Source organism: Asparagus officinalis, chromosome 2 (assembly GCF_001876935.1).
Source record: "Asparagus officinalis chromosome 2, Aspof.V1, whole genome shotgun sequence".
NCBI lineage: Eukaryota > Viridiplantae > Streptophyta > Magnoliopsida > Asparagales > Asparagaceae > Asparagus > Asparagus officinalis.
This window is the reverse complement of record NC_033795.1, coordinates 4,408,773-4,435,377: the sequence shown is the minus strand read 5'-3', so window position 1 is coordinate 4,435,377 and position 26,605 is coordinate 4,408,773. Positions and strand designations below refer to the sequence as shown.

The 26,605-nt window shown below is 32.3% G+C and overlaps 2 protein-coding genes and 1 long non-coding RNA gene across 4 annotated transcripts in view; 1 reads left to right on the top strand and 2 right to left on the bottom strand.

Moving 5' to 3' along the window:
* The window catches only part of LOC109829718 (subtilisin-like protease SBT1.4), a 2,156-nt gene extending 983 nt beyond the window's left edge, over positions 1 to 1,173 (bottom strand). The window contains exons 1-2 of the mRNA XM_020396759.1: positions 530 to 1,173; positions 8 to 154 (exon numbers count right to left, since the gene is read on the bottom strand). Coding sequence (XP_020252348.1) covers positions 8 to 154; positions 530 to 794 — 412 coding nt within the window. The 5' untranslated portion in view covers positions 795 to 1,173. The remainder of the gene's footprint in view (positions 1 to 7; positions 155 to 529) is intronic.
* On the bottom strand, positions 10,447 to 14,444 carry LOC109829357. Its single transcript, XR_002244001.1, has 4 exons — positions 14,433 to 14,444; positions 14,221 to 14,270; positions 10,681 to 10,792; positions 10,447 to 10,615 (listed from the first exon to the last, which is right to left on the bottom strand). It is a non-coding gene; the product is annotated as an uncharacterized LOC109829357 (long non-coding RNA).
* Positions 16,814 to 26,305, top strand: LOC109829994. Of its 2 annotated transcripts, XM_020397118.1 has the most exons (13): positions 16,814 to 17,046; positions 17,143 to 17,307; positions 18,958 to 19,056; positions 19,155 to 19,286; positions 19,381 to 19,449; positions 19,520 to 19,616; positions 19,761 to 19,860; positions 21,039 to 21,243; positions 21,566 to 21,679; positions 23,360 to 23,491; positions 24,197 to 24,277; positions 25,403 to 25,519; positions 25,988 to 26,305. In XM_020397118.1, exons 1-13 carry the CDS (start codon positions 16,945 to 16,947, stop codon positions 26,072 to 26,074), a joined length of 1,500 nt encoding a protein of 499 aa, XP_020252707.1. In that variant the 5' UTR covers positions 16,814 to 16,944; the 3' UTR covers positions 26,075 to 26,305. The 2 variants fall into 2 exon arrangements, with proteins under 2 accessions (XP_020252707.1, XP_020252708.1); XM_020397119.1 differs by lacking the exons at positions 16,814 to 17,046; positions 17,143 to 17,307 and adding an exon at positions 18,648 to 18,696.

Genomic DNA, 26,605 nt, shown 5'->3' with positions numbered 1-26,605 from the left:
TGCCCGCCGTTATCGTAGGGCCCATCTTTGACTGCTGAACTTTGCATAGCTTTCAATCCTTGGGCAAAGTTTCTCGCACCGATGAGCTTGTTGTTGCTTAGAGATGCATTGAACTCACATTCCCTTTTCCACTTAGCGGGCGGACGAGGCATACCTGTTAAAGAAAAGGGAAAGTTAGAATTTAAAATTATAACTCTCAACCCCTGCGACAACCTCAAAGTTTTGGTGTAGTGTAGGGCAACATAGGTTCCATTCCCATAGGATTTAAAGTAGAATTGAAAAAAAAAATATCGCTAGGTGAGTCTAAATTTCAGTCCACCGAAAGGGCTCTTAACCTATAGAACATGTTAGAATATAAAATTCATAACCGTTAACCCTCACCGCAATTTTAAATTTTTTTTTTTTTTTTTGCAGAGGGTCCTTTAACTATAAAATAAAAGGGAAGATATAGACATTCATGAAACTTGAATGTTTGAAATTAGTATATGATTCCAAAAACATTTTTTTTGCACCAAACCTGTAACTATACCTTCATCATGAAACGAAGGATGATCTGGTGCTACTCCTGTGTAAAAAATGCCGATGATGACACCCTTTCCATAATTAGAATCGTTCCAGAAGCCTGGAGTGTGCCGATGCAGGCCCAAGAAATTGGGAGTGTGGGTTGTATGCAGAGGGACTGTTCGGTCTTTGTGGGCATGAACCAAGCCAGATTTCTTCTTTAGCTTGAGCAACTCTCTTTCGCTCAATTTTGCAGCAAATCCGCTGATGATGTTCTCGTAAGAATAAATCATACGAGGCTCGGTAGAGCTTGAGCTTGCAATTGTAACGGGCAAGAATGAGTTGTACCATTTTCGTTGCTCATCAAAGCTGGCAATTGAAGCTAAAGATGGTGACCTGTGTACATGGATTATGTATGTCTCTAGCTTTTCTTTAGGCTTGGCATGAGAGACAGGTAAAAATGGACAATAGTAGGAATATGAGAGAGATGGTTGAGATTGAGTAGAGTTTATGACTTGGATCCATTGCTGATGTTGAGGGAAAATATGTGCATAAGCACATTATATATTTAAGTGTTTATGGTTGTGATTAATGTTTATTTTCCCCCCTTTTTAAGGAGCTAAGGGATATTTAATTTGTAGAGTGATGTAGGAAAAAGCTGGATGATTGATACTGTAGCCTTTACTTGACAGAAACTCAATTTTTCATTTAAAATTTGATCAGGTCTCATTTGAGGAAAAAATATCATGATTATAAGTTTATACATATTAAAAACAATAGAAAATGGTTGAGATAGAAATGCTTCTTCTGTTATCAATGGAGAACAACTATTGTTTTAAAGTATTTCTCTATGTTGCAGTTTGAATTATTAGCTTACTATTCTGGATTCAGCTTACACTTTTCTACTCTTGAGATTTTTTTATTTCTGTTGCACATTTTAGTGATAAAAAATCAAATATTGGAGAAAACACAGTTTCTGATCGAATATTTTCATAATTTCTAAGTATTTGTATCCATCACTGTTGTATTTGTATTTATTATTGAAAGGTTAGTATAAAAATCTCTGTAAACTATCATAACGTCATCAATAAAAGAAAGTTTCTACAGTATTTGTATTTAGTGATAAAAATTTTAGTCAGATAACACAAGAAGGAAAAGGAAAGAAAAATTAATGTAATATTGTCAATTGAAAACATCAAAATCAATATTAATTTTTTTGATATACAGAAGGTGCAAGGAATTTGAGCTAAAATTATTCTCCTTCTCCTCTTCTTTTTTAAGCTTAATTTGCTAGCTTGCATCTCCATTGAGTACACGGAAATGTAACCCATTGTTTAGGGACTCATTGACCTGTGAATCTGTGATAGGAGGTGTAATTATTTTTGTTTAATGACCATCTTAATTATAAAATAAGCCGACCTCAGCTAATCATCAAGGATGAGGATACTCCAATTGTAGGTTTAATGCATCCCCTGAAACCAAAAAATATTGTGATTCAAAATAAATTTACAAATATCTGATGTGGGACTATCTTGTTTTTACAAACAAATACTAACATGCTCTAATGATTATGTATTAAGAGCATCTTAATCAAATTCTTAGGCTTAACTAATCTCATAGCGCGCAAAGAAAATCGATTAATGTCATCACAATATCACTAATCTTTCTCAAAGGGATTAGGATAACGGTTTTGTTACCCTTCTTTCGTTAGAATGTCTTCGTTATATAAATTCAAGATAATGGGGCATCATCTTTACAATTAAAATACCAAAATCATAAATTGTTTGAGATATCATACTCCCTTTAAAAGCACGAGTTCGGGAAAATCTTTTCATGGTCAATATTACTCTTCATTATTTTGAATATTTTATTTAAATCTTAATCTATTCTAATTCTAATTGTACATTATCTAATCCCACGTAAACTACCTAATAGCTCAACAATTAAAAAAAAAGATTAACAAACTACATGAAACATTATTTTGAATATTTTAACTACCTAATAGCTCAACAATTAAAAAAAAAGATTAACAAACTACATGAAACATTATTTTGAATATTTTATTTAAATGTTAATCTATCCAAATACAAACTACATGAAACATTATTTTGAATATTTTATTTAAATGTTAATCTATCCAAATACTAATTATATCCCATATTAACCCGCATGAACCGTCCATAGCTCAATAATCTAAACAAATAAAATTAAGAAATTCTACATAGATAACATATTATAATACATGAAGTATTACAAAGAAACCCAATTTTTTTTTAAAAAAAAATACACACAATATCTTTAAAAGTTTAGAATTACCCAAAACATGCTGACTTTTCAAAACTTAAAACAACAAACATAAAATCTAAAAATTAACAATAGCCCCAGGAATTTGAAATTGCAAAAATAACCTCAAAAGTTTAAATTATAAAAACGCACCATAAAATTCAGTGCTTTTAAAACTTACAAACAACATAGACGGATTCCACAGATTACCATTAGGCACTTGAAAATTTAAAATTTGTAAAAAAAATTCAAAGTTACAAAAATTATGAAAAGTTCAAATTATAAAAACACGTCCTAAAATTCAGAGATTTTAAAACTTGCAAACAACATAAACGGATTCCACGGATTACCTTTAGGCACTTGAAAATTTAAAATTTGTAAAAAATCTCAAAGTTACAAAAATTACGAAAACTCCATCAAAAGTTAAAAATCTCAAAAAATCATGAAATTTAAAAAGTTATAACTCGTAGATATCACATCTGGAAGTTATCAGCAGATTGCTGGAAATTAAATTTTTTTTAAAAATAACCCAATGTTTTAGTAATTGTAAAAAAAACTCAAAATTTTAGAGTTGCAAGAAACATCTTAACATTTGAACTCTCATAATATGAAAATTACAAGCACCAAACATAAAATTTAAAATTTTTAAAAAATCTATCAAAGTTTAAAAATTACAAAACACCCCCTCAAAGTTCAAAATCACAAAAAAGCTAAAATTTGGCAAAAAAAAGTGTAACTGTTTGATATTCTTTCATCAAGATATATAAATTTAACTTTCAATTTAAAGTTTATCATCCCTTTTCAGTATCTAAAAGTAGTCTAAGTTGATATTAGTAAAAAATGGCAATTACAATAAATTAAAACTATTCAGTTAAGGAATAAAAATTTTAAAAATATATGGTAGATTAAAAATTAATGTTGTTATATAAATTTAATGAACTGCATATAATTTTACTAATAACATTAGTTAATAGAAGACTAAATTATATAAAACTGATAAAAGACTATAATATAATAAGTTAGCATTAATTGATTATAATGTATAACCATTCATCTCTGATGTTATTAATATTTATAGAGTAAAAAAATACAAGGAGTTAACGGATCCAAAGGGATAACCTCTTGGAGCTCCGTTATACCTCCCTCAAACCGCAGGCCTATCTCAGCTTCAACAGCTTGTAAATCAACTTCTCATTATATAATTATCTGCTTAATTCACCATATAATTTGATGTGTCAAAACTGGAAGCATGTTTTGCAATAGCTCAATAGCATGATATGTGACCATAGATCATTTGGAGATGACAAGGAGTAACAAGTTTATGTATAGAGAAATTATCAGAAAGTTCATAGATATCCTTTAAAAAAATCAAGTTATTTTCATTTCAAATGGAGAAGTGAAGGAAATAAACCTAAAATTCGAAAATATTCATGAATCACTTGAAGTGACATTCACAAAAGTTATATCTAGCAAAGAAGCACCAACTGAATTCCCCTTAAAGAACATATTGAACAACTTTGTCCCGATCAAAAAAGCATTTTCTATAAAAGATACAAGAAAAATTAGTAAGCGTTTATAAATTTTCATACTTTATTCTTGAAATATTAAAGGAATCATAAACTTAATATAAATAAATAATCTTATAATAGAAACTAAAGTGAAGTCATTGATCAACTATGTTACGGGATATAATAAGCCAGATAAGATATGGGAAATCATTATAATAGACAGAAGGTATACACATGATACTTAGTTACAATAGCATAAGTAAAAAAAAATTCCTATATAGCGGCATGACTTTGCAAGTAACTTTATTTGGGGATATGATTACTAATGAATGATCAATTTTTAAAGACATGATCAAAGATAAACATGTAATAGCATAGTTAGATTTCAAAATCTTTAAATATGAAGGTAATATATTTTACTTCTAAAATTTTTATTAAAAGTCACTAAATATAAAATTCACATTATATCTGTCTCAAAATTATGTGGGAAATATGCATGCCATCGTAAATTATGTTAACAATACATATCAACCCAAAGATACAACTTATTGAAGAAATAAGAGAATGGTAAGTAAACCAAGCAAACATCCATATAACAAAATAAAGAAAAAATATTGCACTTTAAATCTAATGTGCATGATTCATTCATAATAAGCTGCTAAAATAAAAGCATATCCAACAAGGCTCTTTACAAATACAATACAAATTTAAACTATTGATATATGCAATCATCACAACATTCAAAGAGGTATGTTCTTACAATACCTACTCTAAAATGTACACAATTAAATTTAAAAATACTCTACCAATATACAGACACGCTGTTGGACATATAATGTAAAGATAACTACCATTTACAATATAGTTGAGCCGTGGTTCTAGCTTGCAAAGGCTACAACAAGAAGGTGGATAGTGATGTTACTAAGAATGTCTAAGTGATAAATGTCACAGAATCACTGATGATGTAATACCAATGTTGAGTAATGTCCCTTCTTCATGAAATAAACATATCAACATTAAATATTAACATTATAATCTAAGGCAATTTGATAATAAAAAATACAGTTATTTGTTCAGATTCTTGTGAAAAATGACATAGACAGAGCAAAAAAGTAATATTATTTAACGCAATAGAAACTCTTATTGAATGCATACTAGAAAAAATTCATTGCAGAGAAAAAAGAGGTAACTCCTAACCTTATTTTAAAAATAAATTAGAAACACAATATATATTATATATATATATATATAATATATATATATATATATATATATATTATATATTATATATATATATATAATATATTATATATATAATATATATTATATAGAAGAGGAGAGAGAGAAGAGAGAGAGAAATATGGGTATGCTGGTACCAACATAAATTTATGCTTAGTATGATGTGTCACATCCACATCCACTCTTACCCATGTGAATGTGGTCCCATATTGAAATGAGTGGAGGGAGATGTGACACCTCACTACCTAGCATACCCATATTTCTCATAATATATCATGTATATATATATATATATTTATATTATATCTTATATATATATATATATATATATATATATATATATATATATTATATATATATATATATATTATATTATATATATATATATTATATATATATATATATATATAATATATATATATATAATATATATATATAAATTAACATTTAATCTCATTAAAACATAAAAATAATCAAAGTCTGTATTTTTAAAAGTTTTTGTTGAATATCGAAAATACATTTAACTTCTTTGTGAAATAAGACGTGAAGATAGAAGATGAAAGAGCTCATGGAAAAATAACATCACAAGAAATCCAACTCCAACCTGATGTCACAATCAACGTAGACAACGAAGACACAACTCTAGAATTGCTTAGGAAGAAGATAAATGTAAAGAATGATTGACCTTAACTTAAAAAATAAAATAGAAAGAATAATGTAGGTTGTCTAAAAATCACAATAGATAGCTTATCCCCCATCAAATACCGATGATGGAAGTTACAATCTGACGACTTCCAGAAGGCCATAATTTGAAGACTTTCACGTAGATCGCTGGAGGTTACAATCTGACGACCTTCACGACAACTGATGAAAGCTCTAATTCAACAGCCTTCACAATCAACATCGGGAGTTACAATCTGATGACTCTCATATTTTCAAGGAGCCAAGACGAAGGTTATAAGGTAACGATCTTTGCAACGCTCTAGCAAAAGAGACTACAAATTGACGGTCTCTTCATATTAAAACGCAGATATCTCTCAAACCGTAAGGAATTTGGCAAAACGGAGGAAGCGAACTGAAGCCTTTGGCTCAATTCAGATGGCTCCGTCTCGTCGAGATAGCCGATTTTTATATATAATTCGTCCAATTCCGACTTACGGTTTAAAAGTTATGACCTGTTCTTCGCAGCAAGTTATGTTCTGAAGTCCGTCTGTGAGACTGCACTTCGCCTGAGCATTGGACTTAGCATGAAGTTCGTCGAGCCCACCTAAGGATCACCTCTGCATCCAAGATTCAAAACGCAAAGGTCATGCCCGTGTTCTAAACTCAAAACGCAGAGGTCGTGACCTCATTTGAGATTCAAAACACAGAGGTCGTGACCTCATTTGAAATTCAAAACGCAGAGGTCGTGACTGCGTTCCAGATTCAAAACGCAGAGGCTGTGGCTACATTCCAGAGTCCAAACGCAGAGTTCGTGGACTCAAAGCGCAGAGTCCATGCAGAACCCACCTCTGCGTTTCCCAAACACAAAACGCACACGGACTGTGCGTTCTCCAGCAGACATCTAACTCTGTGACGCAGAGTTAAAGCACAAACGCACACATAACGTGCGTTCTTCAACAAACTCAACCATGCGTCCCAAACTCTTGATGCAGAGTTGAATTTCAACGCACAAGTGACCTGTGCGTCTCCAATTCCAGAACGCATGCGGCCTATGCGTTTCAAACCTTTGACAAAGGTTTAACTCTACGTCTCAGGCCTTAGACGCAGAGTTAAGGTCCAGAACGCCAAATTAGGCGTTTGACTTGTTCAAACACAAGCCGAACGGCCTCAAAACCGTTATCCCACGTTCTGAGGGATTTTCGCCCACTTAGGAGCGGATTTAGGGGTTAGTTATACCCCTAATCCCCCTATAAATAACCGACTTACTCAACTGAGTAAGGGGTTGACGTGTGCTGGCATTAAAACCGCTTAAGGTTAGCAGATCTCGGCAGCAAAAAACCGCACGAAGGAGGAGATTTCTCTGGAGATCAACAAACTACTCAGTAGTTAGCAAATTGAATCTGAGGGGATCCCTTCATCAACGGCAAATCAACTTGGCTATCAACTGAATCTTCGGTTCTAACAATTCTGTTACAGAGTTTCAACTCGCTCTGAGTTCTGAAACTCGTTTAAGAGTTCGTAATTAAACTTGCAACGCGAGTTAATTGCACTAATCAATTATTCGGTCCTTAACAACTCTTTTCAGAGTTTTCAACTTGTTCAGAGTTCTTTACACTCGTTAAGAGTTCTAAACCGAATTCATCAAGCAAATCAATCGTTTTCGTGAGATAGTACGGTCGGATCGTCAACGGAGAGCAAGTTCGACGCAAGCAATCGAAGGAGGCACTCTATCGCTACCAAGAAGAACCCAGTTTTAAACAAAGGGGAGAATCAAATTCATTCTCCTCTCTTTTGTAATCGGAATCCAAATTGTAATCGATTTTGAGAGAATACAAATTAATTTTTCTTTCATTGTCTTTTTACTGCAAATTTCCAACAAACAAATAAAAGATTTATTTTTCGAATTTTATAGAATAACTTAATTTTTTGAGTAAAACCAGGAATATTTAGAAGGGATTCTCATCAACTCTTTTAAGTATTTTTATATGATTATGTGGATGATTTTCTCATATAAAAGTGTACTAGAGTTATCATTAATCTTTAGCTTATGATTTACTCTGAAGTTTATGTATGATTAGCAACAAACTTTATATTCTCTTTAGTTTCGCTCTAGCACACGTTAATTAATCATATCTTGGCTTATTGGCTTTAATTATTCATCTTTTTTTTATAATGCTATTTTTAAGTATTTTTTACTTTTATAACATTATACTTTCTCAAACCAAGCTTTGTTTCATGTCGGTCCAAATAACGTAAAAATTCAAATTAGTTTTAGATTACATTTGTTTCCTAGCAATTCAATTATCAATCATGAAAATTTAAATTTAGTGTAGCCCATTTAAACAAACATCAAAGAAAATAAATATATAAAGTTTCTTAGTCATTAATCTATATATAGGCGACAAGAAAATTTAGTGTAGCATGTAATCTCAATATAATATAATATATATATTATATATATATATATATATATATATATATAGAGAAATATGGAGAACCTTGGTACCAAGTTCTTTCATTGAACTTGGTAGTCGAGGTGGCCAAATCTAGCCTTTACATCATGCCTCGGAGATGGAGCCTCTTTTTTAAAAGTAGGGTGAATAGTAATTGAGGCTCTCTCTCCGAGGCATGATGTAGGGTCTTGATTTGGCCACCTCACTACCAAGCTTCAAATGGAGAAACTTGGTACCAAGGTTCTCCATATATATATATATATATATATATATATATATATATATAGAAAAATGGAGAAACTTGGTACCAAGTTGCTCCAAGCAACTTGGTAGTGATGTGGCATAATCTTGTCCCTATATCTACATTGGAGTTGGTGAAGGGTGGTTGTGGCTCTATCTTCAAGATGTGATGTAGGGGCAAGATTATGCCACATCACTACCAAGTTGCTTTAAGCAACTTGGTACCAAGTTTCTCCATTTCTCTCATATATATATATATACTAGTTTTTATGCACGTGCAATGCACGTGGTTAAATATTAAAAAAATATTATTTTATATTTATTTCATTACTTTAAATAAGTAAGATTTATCATGAGTTCAAATATGTATTATTGAATTATAAGATTTATTAGTATTTTATTTAAATATTAAAAAAATTAAATGTAAAGGAATTTAAGCTAAATTTGGATGAATATACGTATCTGGCATATAGTAATTGTTAGTATGAATTTTAGTTATAGTAATGTAGAAAATATTTCAAAAATTTAAGTTATTTTAGATATTTTTTGACTTAAAAAGCTAAGATCATTGTTTGATTTATTGCAAACTTGTAAATTATTTTTGTTCTAAAAATTTTTAATTGATCACTACCACCAACACTTAACAGGAACTTAATTAAAGTATGAAAGTAAATCTTGTTCAAATTTGGTCCCTTATTCAACATGGCAACAATCTCAACAAGTAATAATTAGTAAGCCAAGGTTTTTTTTAAAACAATGAATATTGAGGTTTGTGACAACCCCAAGCAAATTTATCACAATAGTAATTCTTTGCCAATTGGTTAAAGATGTCACCTTTATATCATAAATGATTGATCACATGTTGCGCTATCCATAGACAATAATAAAATATAGTAAAATGATTATATATCAAAGTGTAATTTTATGTGATGTAAACAATCACATAAGCATACAAAACTACTATAAAGTTAAATACATGCTGCGGTAGCTATCAAAAAATAAGATGTTATATAAAATGATTAAAAAATATTGTTCTTGAAAATTTCTAATTGAACCAAGATCAATCTTTCTCCACCTTTATCTTTTTTCTGGGCAACTCTAGAGTAGCATCTTCATCATCTACGTCGATTGTAATATCAGACTGGAGTTGAATTTCTTGTGCTATTATATTGCCTTCGCCTCGTTCATCTTTTGTCTTTTCATCTAACTTCACCAGGAATTTGAATGTTTTTCCGATGTTCAAAACAAATTTTTGGAAATATGGACTCTGATTATTTTTCTGTTGCAATGAAAACAAATGTTATATTAATACTTATGAATTTGTTTATTTTCTAATTTACTACTTGAATAGAGTTAGGAATTACCTCTTTCTTTTCTGTAATGAATGTTTCTGCTTTGCATCCAATAAGAGTTTCTGCTGCGTCAAAGAGTGTTACTCTTGCATTATCCGTTCCATTTTCCACGAGAATCTTAACTAAGTACATGTATTTTTCATTGTTAATTTCTAAAGATAATTAGTATTGTATTTTAATATGTTCATGGCATTAAAAAATATATATTACTTAACCTTGGTACTGGGTCATCAATGATTCTGCGGCATTTGTCATTCAGACACTCTTTACTAACATCTTTATCAACCTTCTTGTCACAGCCTTTGCAAGCATAGAACCATGGCTCGAGCCTATTTAAAATAGTAGTTATCTTTACCTTAAATGTGCAATATCGTGCCTGTATATTAACAAAGTTTAGTTAGATTTAAATTTGTAGATAAGAATATGTATATAATATTGTACCTGTATCGAATTCTGTGACTTATGCATAATATCACTAATATGAATTTCCTTGGCATTTTTAAAAAGCGTCGATGGAGATCATTTTGCTTTTGCAGTTTCTTCCAATTGAAACCTGCATATTATATTAAAAAATAATAATATTCCATTATTGGATTATATGAAAGTATGCATGTGGAGTTATATTTTTTTGTATCTGATTAATACTCATGACTACACTTGAGGCCATATCGCCTTCTGATATATGTATTTATATTATGCTGATATTTATTTTCCTCTACATATTCTTTTTTGGTATTATTACCTCTGTCTTGTTCTACATATTGGTATGAATGGGTTTTTGCCTTTTGTCCCCCCTAGATTTATTTTACTTGCAGATTCATGCTTCACATTTTCTAATTCACCCTTACATTCTCTCGCACTATTTTTCGCTTTTCTTGCTAAGACAATAACATCCGGATGAGTAAATTAGTAATTATATAGATTTTACGGTGAACCGAAAATAGCAATAGATTTACAGGGTATTATTGTATGTGAACAAAACATCCCTTATTTTTTCATGAAGCATGGGTACTTTTCATTTTATCTATTCTCGTTTTGAAATTTAATTATATCAAATGACAAGATGTTACCCCCTCGTCATTTTATCTATTCTCAGTTTGAAATTTAATTGTGCTAGATGACAGGAAACTTCCCCGAACGCCGAAGAATGTAAGCATAAATTAGCAATGATTTGTATTCTATAGATGGATTGATAAGATAAATTTGGGTTTATATGTATAAATGTTTTTTCCTTGGTGAAGAGGTGGGGACAGATTTTCAAAACCGGAAAAAATGAGAATTCTCAGTAAAGCAGTTCCCTGAGGGGGTGTTAGTCAATTGGGACATTTTCATGCAAAATGGGATAATTGTTAAAGTGGAATAATATTTCGCTAGTGGGATATTTTAGTGGGATAACTAGGAACAATTTTGTGAAGCGGGATATTTTGATAAAATAACGTGGGATAAATTTTTATAATCATGAAGTATATATTTATGCATTTTGAAGATATAAATACTATTTATGTATTTTAAACTTACTATTATTAATTGATAATTACTTACAAGCTATTCGTTACTATTAAATAACTTTTGGTTAGACTATAAGATATTGACAATTATTATTATGATGACGGTAACCATAATAGGAAATAAGTAAAGGAAAAAAATAAAAAATAACAAAATAAATACGAGTTCTAGTTTTTTACCACATAGTTCCAAGCTAAAACTTGGAATAATTTGAGAGACTAGAACTCTCATTTTTGTATAGAAAAATAAAAAAAGTGGGATAATTTTGTACCATTATCCCAATTCTAGTTTTGTTAAAGTTCTGCTTGACTAACACTGTAAAATTTTATTCTAGTTTTAGTTCTATGTGACTAACACCTTAAAATTTTATTCTAGTTTTAGTTCTATGTGACTAACACCTTAAAATTTTATCCCACAGATTATCCCAGTTCTAATTTTAAGTTCTAGGTGACTAACCCCCCCTGAAGGAACTATTTAGTAAACAACATGTTGCAAAAGCACAAAGGGATTAAAAAAAGATGTAAAGGAACCGATGTTTCTTGACAATAGCAAGTCATATGGGTTGTGAACATGCTTAACATTCAGCATTGTATTTAATTTTCATAACATACTAAGGAAGATGTCAAACTTAAAGAATAACTCAAATCAAAGTGACATTTAAAGGAACATGGAAGGAAACTGGACTCACAAAAGTACAGATATAAATAAACATCGTCCAACTGAAATCTAACTCTCTCTGCTTTTATATGTAACCATCATAAATTAAAAACACAATAGATAATCCTCCTCTATAAAACATATATGTAGTAAATTTATTACAAACATTACAAACTAAATAGTTCCGTGAAACATATAAATTTGTATAATATTATATTATACTCTTTAATGTATAAAGTTTCCGCGTTAGCGAAATTTTGTCGGCGAGGTGGTTATTTTATCCCTCTTTTTCGTGAGAAGCCAAATTGATATATGGTAGCAATTTAATAGGTTGCTAATATTGCTAATTTGGGTTAGTGTATTAATTAATAGCATTAATTAATCTAGGAACAAGGAGGCGTGTTAATGGATATAATTTGGTCGTCTAATCGGATAACTTTTCAAAGTTTTCCGTGCTTGTTAACTTTGGATTTTGTCCCTATAGCTTCACAAAAGATTACTTGCATGTGAGGGAGCTTTACCTCATCTTATGACACGATAGTTAGATTAAAAGTTTACGTGGAGGGTTTCAGAAACTTTGAAAATTCTTGTAGAGGATATAGAATAATAGCCTTATTATCTTCCAACGGATATGATATTATGGATATGATATATAAAGTAATTAATCGGGGATTGATAGGATTTGTTATTACGGGCCGGATTTATATAACAAACCCATAAAATAATTTGTTATCAATCGGATATGATATTTATTAAAGTTAGTAACAACATCATTTCTTATCATTAAATTAAATTTAAAAATTAGAATTTGATTATAGATAGGATAGTTCAAACTTTATAGGGGTATATATCATTAAATTAAATTTAAAAATTAGAATTTGATTATAGATAGGATAGTTCAAACTTTATAGGGGTATATTTGTCTAAAAAAGATGATTATAGATAGGATAGTTCAAACTTTATAGGGGTATATTTGTCTAAAAAAGATTTTTCCTAACTCGTGTTTTAAAGTGAGTATGATACAAGAGAAATTAAGTCAATAAACGAGGTACTCGAAATTCAGCAAAGAACTTAATTATGAATGTAAACCGCCGAAGACTTCGCAATGGAAACATGCTACAGACTACCCAAGAATAGCAATGATCATGCAATCACATACAAATTAACTCATTAATTCGGCTGCTTTATTTAACAAAAACCTGACACATGTCTAATTCTGAGAAGGACACGAGATACACATGATGGCCACCTGTCAAACATAACAATATAACATGCCTTCATAACAAAAATATACATGCTATATAACTTGAAACACCATGGAGGAAGATGTTCTAGATCTCTTTCCTGTTTATTGAAGGGCAAAGGACTGAGTATTTAGGGGCAAGATAAAGACGCTAATATACCAGACCCCTTTGACATAAAAAACACGGACCTATTCACAATTGTTGTATATATACAACAAATACTTTAGACTTCAATATTCTCACCTAGACGATAATTAGTCTTGAAGAAATACAAAATAAATAGAATGTTTTGTTAGGCTTGGAAATATTATATTTCTATACTATGCCTTATAATAAAAGATTATTGACTTAGTATGTTTTGTTAGGCTTGGAAATATTATATTTCTATACTATGCCTTATAATAAAAGATTATTGACTTAGTATGAATGTGTTGTAATCTACACAAAAACTGAAACTACTTAAAAACATGCAAATAAATCTAAATTATAATAATATCAAACATGCAAAAACTGAAACTACTTAAAAATATGCAAATAAATCTAAATTATAATAATATCAAACATGAAGATTTACCTTTATAGATGGGAGAACCTGCAACAATCAAATCCTTAATCACCGAAATTCTGCAATAAAATTGAAGTAATTTTAAAAAAAATTAAATTGCCTTAAAATGTAATTGCAATGTAAAACAAATATCACCATCACCATTCGCCATTAAATCAAATACACAATATTTCTAAAGAATAATTATGCATGAAAATAATATATATAATAAAGAAACATACATGTTGAAGGAGATGGAGTTAGTATAAAAATTGTGTAATTTCTTGGTTTATATATAGGTATTAGGTATTACATGTGATAGGATAATAGTCATAATTAGAGTTTTATTAGGATTTGAATTATATTACAATCAATCGGGTTGAATTATTGAATCACACGATAAATATTCCAAGGCTGGTATTAGATATTAGGTATTACATGTGGTATAATCTGTTGCTGATAACAGTTTTATTAGGATAAATATTTCTTCGTTTGAATTACCTGATAGCTTCGTTTATTAATTCCAAAATAACCGAATAGAAAGATATTGGCCTAATAGAAAGATATTTACCTTCTACGAAAGATTTAATCGGTTATTTTGTTAATTCCAAAATAAGAGCATCTTTTCCCATCATTAAAATTAAATTTGAAAATTTTAGATAGTTGGATATATCAGTTTATATGCAAGCAAAAAAGATTTGAGAAATAGGTTCTCTGGCCTCCCATCTCACAATCTCCAGAAACTAAAAAAATGTGATTCACAAAAACGATTTACAAATTTCTTAGAAACTCAATGTTCGGCAAAACATAGACATGAAAAAAAAAACATAATTTAAACACAACAATTACTGCATGAATATATTTTCTGCAAAACAAAAGAAAACCTGCGTCATATCACATGATATAGCAAATAAATCCCATGACTCTAGAAGTTACATAAATCAAAAATAACAAAAACAGAAAAAAATTCTCATGTCAGATTCCATCAAGGGTATCATCATAAGTTTGTACTACTCGTTGGCTACCACAAAGAGGACACTTATATTTCGTATGATTCAACAGCCGATCAACGCATCGCAGGTGAAACCTGTGGTTGCATTTGGGAAGCAGCCTCAGCTTCTGCCTGTGTTCAAAATCCTTGCAGCAGACCAAACATATCTCCGGTAGATCGTAACGGGTAACCGTAGAAGAAAACGGTCGTAAACGCTCGTTATACACGAGCTGTTGCATTTTCTTCAACTGTTGGCCGTGATCCCGTTCGTTCCGCTCAGAACGCTGAACGAAATAGTCCTGAGATTGCATTAGCGATCAAAATTTTCTGTTGGGAGCACAATTAATCGATTTGGTGTTGAGAATAAAGGAGAAGGTGAATTTTTATGGAAAATTGGTTATCCTTCAAATTGGCTATATTTGATGTTGATGGCAATGCACGGTTGTTCCACAACTTGAGGGAGTCGAGCAACTTTCGGATTGAAATAGTATAAAAGTCTGTGATTTGAACGATAATGAGAATACTTAATATGATCCATTAAAAAATTGATTTATTGGTCCATAAAAGGGCTAATATTAGAAAAAAAACCCCCCTGAACTTTTAAGGTGACGTTCTCAGTTATTTTAATTCGTCTAAATACCCTCTACTTTAGGGGTTTCACAAATAGTCCTCCTGAAATTTTTTTATCCATTGCAAGAATGAATAGGACCCAGATACAGGTCGTTGGGAAAGAATAAAGTATGAATTGAATCAGTACTTATTATATTTGTATGAGAAAAGTGTTCCTAAGGTGACGTCTTAGATAACCATCTAAGTACGCGGCCTAAAATCACATTATTGAGCTATATTGTGGATGATCCGCTCCGTTGAACTTGATCTACATATTCTAAAACCCTTACACACTAAGTTTAGGGTGAACCCATCGTCGTTTGACCCTCCGTCGAGTCGTGTGAAAAGTTCTATTCATTCGAAACATTTAAAATTGATACGATTGGATGAATGGTCAAACGACGATGGGTTCACCCTAAACTTGGTGTGTTGGGATTTTAGAATATGTAGATCAAGTTCAACGGAGCGGATCATCCACAATGTAGCTCAATCATGTGATTTTAGGCCGTGTTCTTAGATGATTATCTAAGGTGTCACCTTAGAAACACTTCTCCCTATTTGTATTCACATAATAATAAAGAATATCGACACGATTATATATGATATAGGGCGTGGGAAAGAATAAAGTATGAATTGAATCAATACTTACTATATTTGTATTCACATAATAATAAAGAACATCGATACGAAGCAGAACTCATAGTCCACATTTACCAAATTTGAATTATGTCATCGTCCAGACAAGTGGAAAATATGTTCAGATGCAAAATAAACACAAGGAAAACAAATAATTTTGAAAAATATATAAGTAATGTGACATAAATATAATAAATTTCTTAATTCTGGTCTATCAATCTATCTGACAGACTGTGAATCTAGGATTAGAATACAAATCATATCCTACCAATAGGGAATGAGTCATTGAGTATCCATATTCGCTCGCATGTTATCGGATCCAAATACGGATATGTGGGCGGATAACCGCATCCGTTTTGTACCTCTAATCCAGGAGACCTCATAGATTTCAACGTGCTGCTCGTTTCTCAGCTCGAGCTCTCACTCCTCAACAATGGGAGCATCATCATCAAGGTCAACCTCAATCAACTCCTAATCCTCTCTCTTCCCTCTCGCTTGTTTGATCTCAGCATCCGACAATGGCGATCCCATCTCGGGTCGAATCGGTCGTCTCCTCCATCGTCTCAGTCCATCCCCACGAGATCTCTGCCCTAGTCCACTCCTCCTCCTGCTTCTTCTTCGTGAGTTCGAATCCTTCAATTTCATGATTTCATCCTAAATCCCTTAAAGTTTACCTCTTTTTGGTTGGATTGATTAGTTGGTGCTTCGAATATCAGATTTTGAGCGCGTATTTTGTGATATTGCCTCTGCGAGATGATGGGGCGATCTCGTTAGGGTTGGGGAATCTTCCAAGTTTGTTCGTGGGTTCGCTTGTTTTGACTCTCATTGCTGCTCCGCTTTCGACCCTTTTCTTTTCTCTGCCCAATTTGTCTAAATCGAGGGTAAGATGAATTCTTTTCTTTTCTTTTCTTTTTTGGGTATGTTTGAAGATTATAATTACTTGGCACGGTATTGTAAATACTAGAAGTTAATAGTGGGGAATTACCGGTGGTCTTTTGTGAGTGAAATTGGAATGGTTTCGTTTAGTTCTTTTCCCCCCATCTAATTTCTTTTTATTGTTTAATTAGTTACTTTACAATGGAAAATTGAATGGAATTAATTCTCTAGATGAAATTTTGTTGTTATTTAATACATGGGAGCAAGTCCATCCTCCAAACAACTCCTTCACTGTGGGGTTAAGTTTTGCTTTCTGGCATCTATAGAAGGATAAGCAAATGATCTTTCGCGTGTGAAATTATAAAAACCGTAGCTTTTGGTTTGTGAAAGGATAAATTTTGTAGCTACTTTGATTACTATATTTTATGGTACAACTATACTTTTCCTTGACAAGCCTTTTTCAATCTAAGATTCTAATACAAAATTAAGTTCAATGTAATCCAAAACTGAAATAAACTAAAACAAAGTATAAAATACAACACTATCATAATCAGAAATGGAGATAGTATAAAGGGGGGTGATAAAATCTGTCAACTAATGATTAAAATTTAAGGGCTAATCCAAGTAAACATTATTGTTAACTTAAGCATATAAATCATTAATCCATTTGCCTTCATTTAAGCACTTACCGAGAAATTTCCTCTCAGACACTTCAAAAATTGATTAAACCTGTTAGCAATTAACAAAGAAAAATAACTACTCCAAGAAATTAGGAGCTACAGTTGTACCAAGAAATTAGCTCATTAATTCAGAAAAGCAGAGCATCATCTGACAAACTTGAAGAAATCTTGAGATTTTTCGGACGCCTTATCAGAAAAGAAGGATATTTGAGGTTGGAAGGACTAGTACCAGATTGATTGTATTGTTTGATTCGTAGTACGAGTTAACAAGATACACCACATTGGGATGTAAGCAGTTGAACAGTGGTAGACTTAATAGGTATGTTTTTTGGGGTCGTCAGACAGTTGAGATTATGAATGCTGACCTGTGAGAATAAACACTATGTTAATAAAAGCTTGTATATTTGACATGTATAAACAAGTCATGATATAGTATATTATTGAAAATAAAGTTACTTCTTTAGTTAAAAGTTAAAACAATAATAATGAATTCAAATTAAATTGGTCAGTTAAAATACATACTCTTAAGCTTTAAGACAACAAATAAGTCTAATAAGAAAGAAAAAAGTACTATAATAAAATAACTCAAAAGTCAAAATAACTTGTTGAATCACTTACTTATAGTGCTCTTCTTCATTTCTTGAATCCCTAGTTTCGGCAAATTGGATTAAGACCACACCAGGAGATGGAACTCACGAAGATCGAAATCCAAAGGTGAGTGGGAGCTTAGATACTGATGGAAAGGAAAGAAAGATCAGAGTTTTGTTGGATTGATAAAAGAGTAAAAAGAGAGATGAAACATATTTTTCTTATTACAAAGAAGGCCTTTTGTGTTAAATTTTATTCTTTTTATACATGATGCTTATATTGTACGTTTTCTGCTACTGTCTATAGTGAGTATCTATGTCTTTAAAAAATTAACATTATTTACTTTTTGATCAATATCTGAGTTCGTAATATTGTCTTGAATTTCAGGCATTGGTTTTGATACACAGATTTTTTAGTGTATCCCTTCTCCTATTTTTTGTTCTTTGGTTTACATCTTCAGCCGGACGACTGCCTCCCAACCCCAAGGTGAATGCACAAACAAACACAAAAATAAAGTGTTTCTCTTAGTGATCATGTACCTATTGTTGATTTTATATTACACTGGTTGAAATTTCTATGTCTAGGTCTCAGTTTTGCATGGATCGATAGTTGAGGGTACGAAAGACAATACTGCTGTAGGCAATCCTACTGAGTCTGCTGGATGGGGAAACCATGGCTGGTTTTACATTTCAGTCAGGATTGGGTTTTTCCTATGGGTATAACTGTTGCTTTAATTATTTTTTATTAAAAGTGCTGTTGAAAGCAACTTGTCAATTTACCTTCTGACTTAGCTTTATCTGTTCTCTGAAGGTTGCCTTGCTTAATCTTATTACAATCTCTTCAACATGGGCCCGAGTAATTGATATTATGGATAATGAGGTAAGATTCCTTTCAAAGTGCAGAACAGTGGTTGAGAATGTAATCCCTGATTTTTCTTATTAGCATTCAGTCAGGTTCAAGATTGTTCGGCTTTGTTGGTGCCGGAGCTACACTTGGGCAGCTTTTTGGTTCATTATTTGCAGCAAGCATGGCTCGTTTAGGACCATGTATGTACAATTTTTATTAATAATGAATGTGCTTCTTTCATATACTATTTTGCAGTCGTATCAATACAGATGAATTCTTTCATTATACTACAGCTAATCATCTCGTGTCATGCCATTTTAATTGTTGTTTTGGTTCATTCTCAGTTTTACTACTATTTTCTGCTCTGTTAATGGAGCTTGCTGCGCAATCATCAAAGGGAATCAACCTTGATACATGCCATGGTGAAGAATTATCTTCCATTAGGTATGTTCCTAAAAAGTAACAGCTCCAAAATTTGTTTGTTTGAACTAATTTATAATTAAAGTATTTTCATTGAACTTCTTCAATTTATTGTTTACTCTGGAAAAAGGTTTCATTTAGCCATCTCTGTCATTTACTGATTTACATTTACTGGTTTAAGCCAGAAAACAACCAGAAAAGGAGAATTTACCAGTCTGATCAAGGTTTTAAATATCGTTTATTGGGGATTTATCGGACGGTCAAAAGCCATATCGGATAGCGGAGATCAGGGATATATTGGGGATAAGTAGTATTTATTGGAGTGTCATATCGAAGGGTGTGCATGCATAATATAATGTCCTAAAATATAATCTTGAATAACATACAATCAAATAACAAGATAAACTAACAAACTGTAGAAGCTTAATGAAATATAAACATACCATAATATAAATGCACATGTTTTAGATCACTAACCAAATGTAAATACACATGTTTAAGATCACTAACTGATAATTCCAACAAATTTTACCACTAAACTCGGCTGATTTATTGCCTTATCACCGCTTTACCGCCGATAATTACCCCAAAACGATAACCAATTAAAAATTGAACTTATCATAGCAGAAGGGCCCCAAAACTGATGATTCGCCGATAATATTGATTTATCAATCAATATTTAAAACCTTGAGTCTGATAACTAAGCAACATGGGTGAATGCGATTAAATTCTGAAATGAAAAAGTAACATTCATTTGAGAATACATATGCTTTAGTGCTACATGCATTACAGGGGAAAATGAATGCTTTTTCGCATAAACACACCTAACACAGATGGAGATTTTGGTTTGGCTACCCATGAAAGATATGATCTTAGAAGAAGAAAAGGAGAAATGGAGATAAAATCTGAAAAAGTTTAGGACAGAGAAGGAGAAAACAGTTTATCTGCAGAAGATTTGACACCTTGATCAGGCATGCTTCCAATTGGATTTCACATCTGTTATTGGATCATTGGATCGCATGTCATGTGATTGATGGAGGGAACTTAAGTTTCTTTATTGATTCTCGGTAGCTCATTTAGCAACCGTCACTTCATACTTGATTTTATTTTCCATATAAATGTGTGTTTGTAGATGCTGGAAGTCTTATTTGGACCATTCACATGTTATATAACACAAGTTATGTGTCCCCCCTTTCATATAGAGAAGATAATCAACATATTGAGGCTGATGATGAGCTATCATCTGTCCCTGTGGAGTCTTCTCCAAAATCACCTACATATATGGTGAAACCCAATCTGTGGATCATGCTAGAAGGGCTGCAGCTGATACTTTCATCAACATATCTCCTATATGTCTCCTTATTTCTGTGGCTGAGTGCAGTTATCTCTTCCTTCTTCTATTTTCAGGTATAGTTAATTTAATTGGGGTAAGTTTCATTTTCCAAAGTACTTTCTTCTACGCTCGTTTAGATGCCCAATACATATTATCAAAATGTTTCCTGAGTGCTCAACCTGAAAGTATGCATCAGTAGTATATCAAAAAATCTTAGAGTGCTTGACAATCGTATATAAAATTATTGATTGCCCAGAAAAATATATTCCCTGCATTGAGCGAACAGAATGAAAACACATTTTAAATCATATAAAGAAAGCTTGTAAAACAAGCCTTTGGGAAGTGAACACCATGTAAAAAAGATTACTAACAATTCAATTTTGTCACAATTGACAGAAAGTAACGATAATTGCCATTACTGTCACAAGCCATGTTGCTCGAAGAAGATTGTTTGCACTGATAAACAGTGTCATTGCTGTTTTCATTCTTGCTGGACAACTCTCTGTAACGGTACGATGCTGACTGATATAGAGTTTCTTAATGTTTTGTTATTGATTTAATTCCAAAGTAATGCTCTTTTGCTCACACATAATAAAACATTATTTATGTTTATATTATTTCCGCACCTTTATAACTGTATGCTGACAGAAGCAGCATTTGTTGATGAGCTTGTAATAGTTTAATTCAAAATAGTTAGCTTGCTTCCTCATGAAACTGCAGGCTAGTGCATAAAACATGCAATATATCCTAAAGTAGTATAGGCATGAGTTATTTTTGGCATTCTCAAAATTTTGATGAACTCAGTACCTCATGATGAGTACATTTGCACCTAGATATGCTTGGAAAAGTTCGAAACATAACTAAACTACCTCCAACATATATATTTTAACTAAACTACCTCCAACACATATATTTTTGTTAAATGTTTCATCAATGATGGTAAGAGTTTTTGGTCTAAAAGTTGAAGTTTGAAAGTTAGGGACTGCTAACTATCAATGGTACATGAGACTATTGAACCCAATATTGACGACCATGTTTCTGTGAAATTGTGAAACCATGCAGCTGCAAGCTATTACATGCTCCCACGTCTAGGATTGACACGCTTTTCTGTTAGTTGTGATACCAACCTTTAGAATCTCCAGCCTGAATTTAACACACACACACACACACACACACACACACACAGTGTTGTAAATAGCGGCCAATAGCCGGGCTATAGCGGCGCGAATAGCGGTCGCGGCCCTTCAGCGCTACGCGTAGGGGTTTCGCGGCTGGCTTAAGCGAGAAAATCCGCTATTCATTCGAATAGCGCGTAAAAGCGGATTTTAGCGGGTTAAAAGCGGGTTTTCGCGGTTAAAAGCGGATTTTCGCGGTTAAAAGCGGATTTTTGTTGTTAAAAGCGGCTAAACCCGCTAAACCCGCTATCACACATATTATGATGCTATATTTCTTGAATTTCTTCATAGTTTCATTCATACAACAAGCTTATTAATTGTTATTTATTGATAATACAAGAAATTTACAACTAATTGAATTTTTAGATTTTTTTATGAATTTTCTTATTATTTAGGATATGTAAATATATTTAAATTTGACCGCTATTTGACTGTGCGCTATTTGCCGCGATTTCGCCGCAATAGCCCGATATAGCCTTAGCGGTACCTCGCCGCGACGCGCCGCGATCCGCTATCAGCAACCTTGCACACACACAAACAAACACACCATGAACTCTCACCACTTTCGCATAAAACTAGCAGGCCTTTCATGTTATCGAGCTACTTTAAAATTTCAAAAAATTTTATTCAATATCATCTATTTGTGAACTTAAAATCTGATGGAATTTTCCCCTTTGTAATTTAGATAGGCAGTGAAAAAACTAGCTATTCTGAATTATAGCCTGAGAGTTATGGAGGAGGGATGATATTTTTGGGAAATATTCATGGTATTTTTCTATAATAGACGTGTATGCTTAATTTCCTGCTAAAAAAGTGGGAACTCATGGTACTTTCGAGTCTAGCCTTTAGCCAACCCACTTGGTATTGGATGTTGGATGCTACTTACTCAGCAAAAGACATATGGGATGCCTCCTTTCTACTTCATAATTGTTTTACTTAGTAATTGCAGAGAGAACACAGATAATATATAGTTCATATCTTTTGTCACCTGCTAATTTTCTAAATAATTCTACAGGGTCGTATCCTGACAATTGCTGGTGTTACTTTTGCTATATGTTCATCCCCATTTGTTTCTATGTTAAATATGGTTGCTCTAGCTTTTTGGCCCACATGGATTGCTGTTGCTATCTCTGAGACTCTTCGGAAGGTATGGCTACTAGAAATTCAATAAGTCTAGCATTCTAATTATTTGCAAACAATGTAGTTGAAGCTTTGTAATATTCTTAGATTCAGCTTTGTAACATTCTTAGATTCATGGCCAATAGTACATGTTCACATGTTGAACGCAATTCTCTTGATAACAGCCATATTTCTAGAGAAATCTGAACTCATCTCAACCTACCATGTGGTTACTAGGAGTGACAATAGAGTCGAGTTAGCTGGGTGCATGTCAAACCCAGAATTGACCGGACCCGCATAAGCCAAACCAGAACCTGGTCTGTTAAATAAACAGTTCAGGTACCCTCATCCATACCCATGAAAAAGCAGGATCCCATAACTGACCTGGTAACCCGCTTAGGATATGGATCGGATCGAGTATAGTTAGATTAAGTTTCCAAAGTTCTAGTTTCTTATTTTAAATAAATAATAGATGAAGTTATGTATTCTAGCATGGATTATTCTTGGACCTGGGTGAAAAAGTGTAGTTCATGCCCAGACTAGCTAAGCATGGCATGAGATATGTGCGTATGTGTACACACACACATATATGTATGTGTGTATTTATGTGGGTGTATACATACATATATAGTGATATTGAGAATTACGTAAGAAACATTGAATTGCCTGTTTTAATAAAATGAGAGTTAAAAAGTCATATTATTTACTTATCTTACTTTCTATTACCTTGTAGGTAACTACCTATGTTGTAACAAGACCAGGAAGGGAACTCTTGTTCACTGTTGTCTCTCAGGATGAAAAGTACAAAGCCAAGGTAATCTGCTGCATTAGTCAAAAGAAAGGTTTATGTAGTTTTATGATATTGGTAACTAAATAATAAAGTGAGATCAAATAAATAATGCAGTATGTTACTTTTCATGTTATTATTTTTTAGTTTATATATTAGAGAAATTGATGGAAAAGGGAACGAGAAGGATCACAAAAGTTAGTAGGGGAAAAGTTGAAGCATGGACTTATAACTGGCACTGTTATGTGTTTATCAATGTTTAAAGCATATGAGACTGGGCAAAATTTCAGCCCTTATCCATGTAATTTTATATTTAAGATGAACAACCCATGGTATTGTTAGTAACCGGATCTTCCTGCAATTGTGAGAGAGGACAAGAGAGAACTGAAAAACAATCACAGAAGGCAACAATTTTTACATGGTTTATGAAGATGCCTATGTCTATGGCCACAATAAAGTTCCTTTTTTATCTCTGATAAAATAACAATTACAAGAGAGTGTCCACTTTTGTAGAGAGAGACTAGGGCTACAAGTTACATGTAGAATAACCTATATAAATTTCTTTTGATGAGAACTTCACCTATATAAATTTCTCAAAATTCTCTTTTGATGAGATCTTCACCTATATAAATTTCAATAAAGAAGAATTCTCAGTTGTTCAATTATCTTTCTTCCATTAAGGAGGCCATAATTTTGAGAAAGCATGCCTGCTATGTTGCATGGAAATTTTCAAATCAAGATCTCTATAACAAGGATCAAATATTGGACTCTTATTCTCCATATAGCAGTTACAACTTGAATATTTGTTGATTGTAGAAATTATTCTACATATTATTGGAGATCCTACTGAATTGTGGCCCATCTATTATACCACTACTCTCGTGGTTATTACTTACTAACATGGTTCTTAATCTTTGGAATACACTGACTTAAAAGTACAATTTCCATTATGTCCATTTTAAAGCTTTAAAAAATAGCTCTGATTGGTTTTCAATCCAAACCCAAATCTCAATGTAAAAGATGTCAACAGACATATGTATAAACATTGAACCAATCTAGCAGGATATGTACCCTGAGACTATGTCATGTTTTTTCTATTGAATTATGGAAGTATTGTTGATGAAACAAAAAATGAGTACTATATTCCTGCAGGTCTGTATAGATGTCATTGTCCAAAGGCTGGGTGATGCTGCTGCTGCTGGAATATATAAGTTGCTTGTTGGCAACCTTGACAAGCGTCCATCTTTGGTATCTCTATATGCACTACCGGTATGTTCTATTGTGGTACTTAGTGAGCATTTATTTCCAATCGGTATTTGTCAACTATTGTGTTTCTTAATGAGCATTTATTTCCGATCCGTATTTGTCAAATCATAATATTAGCAGAATATGCATGCAAACAACATTACTATTAAGTCTCATGCATCGCATGAGTGACAATAAGATTGTAATATAATAACCATATGACCATGTGGATTAGGCTTTCCGGCATAGAAAATGTTATATAATGACGTTTTTGTGGGGTTGTAACCCTTTTCACCGTGATAATAAATCCATTATACTAAAGAGAAAACAAACAAATAAAGCTAAAAAGATGAACTTGCGGGAAGCCATAACAGTTTTAACTAGGGTGGTCAGGAGCTGTAACAGATGCATCTGAATATTCTTGCTCTCAAATTTTATTGGAGATAATAATTTCAAATTATCCGGTTTAAGCCTTTTTCCTTCTGATTTCAGCTATGTTTCGTGTGGATAGTCACAGCGTTGCATCTGGGGAGACGTCAAACAAACCTGGCTAAGCTCCAAGCTGTTTCTGCGCTCTAACTCCTCCGTTTAGACTCCAACGAGGGACACGTCTTGAGGTCTGAAGAAATTGAAAGATACGATATACTTGCTCAACATAGAGCACATGAGAAACAACAACAGTGTAACACTAGAAAAGGTAATATGTAATACTGATTGTAGTTCAACCGTGTTTTTTTATACACAAATGGAATACATTTGCCATTTTTTTTTTAATTTAAAAGAAAAACAGAGCCCCGAATTCATGTCCAAGTTCAGTTTTACTGCTACAGGATTGACTGAAGTTTCATGTTCATTAGTTGTTTATGTCTTTATTTCGCGTTGGCTAGTAAATAATAAAAACTGGAAGCTTAAGTTCACTTATGGCTAATGAAAGAAGCTAAGATTTTTAAACTAACATAAATCACCTATGAATGATCATCACAGCCTACGAAAAAGTTTATATACTATATGTGTTCCGGTAGGAACGGTCTATAACATTAGATTAAAATAGGATTCAGGTTGGATATGGATCTGTCTTGTATCTGAAAAAATCTGTAAGCTTTCCTAGTA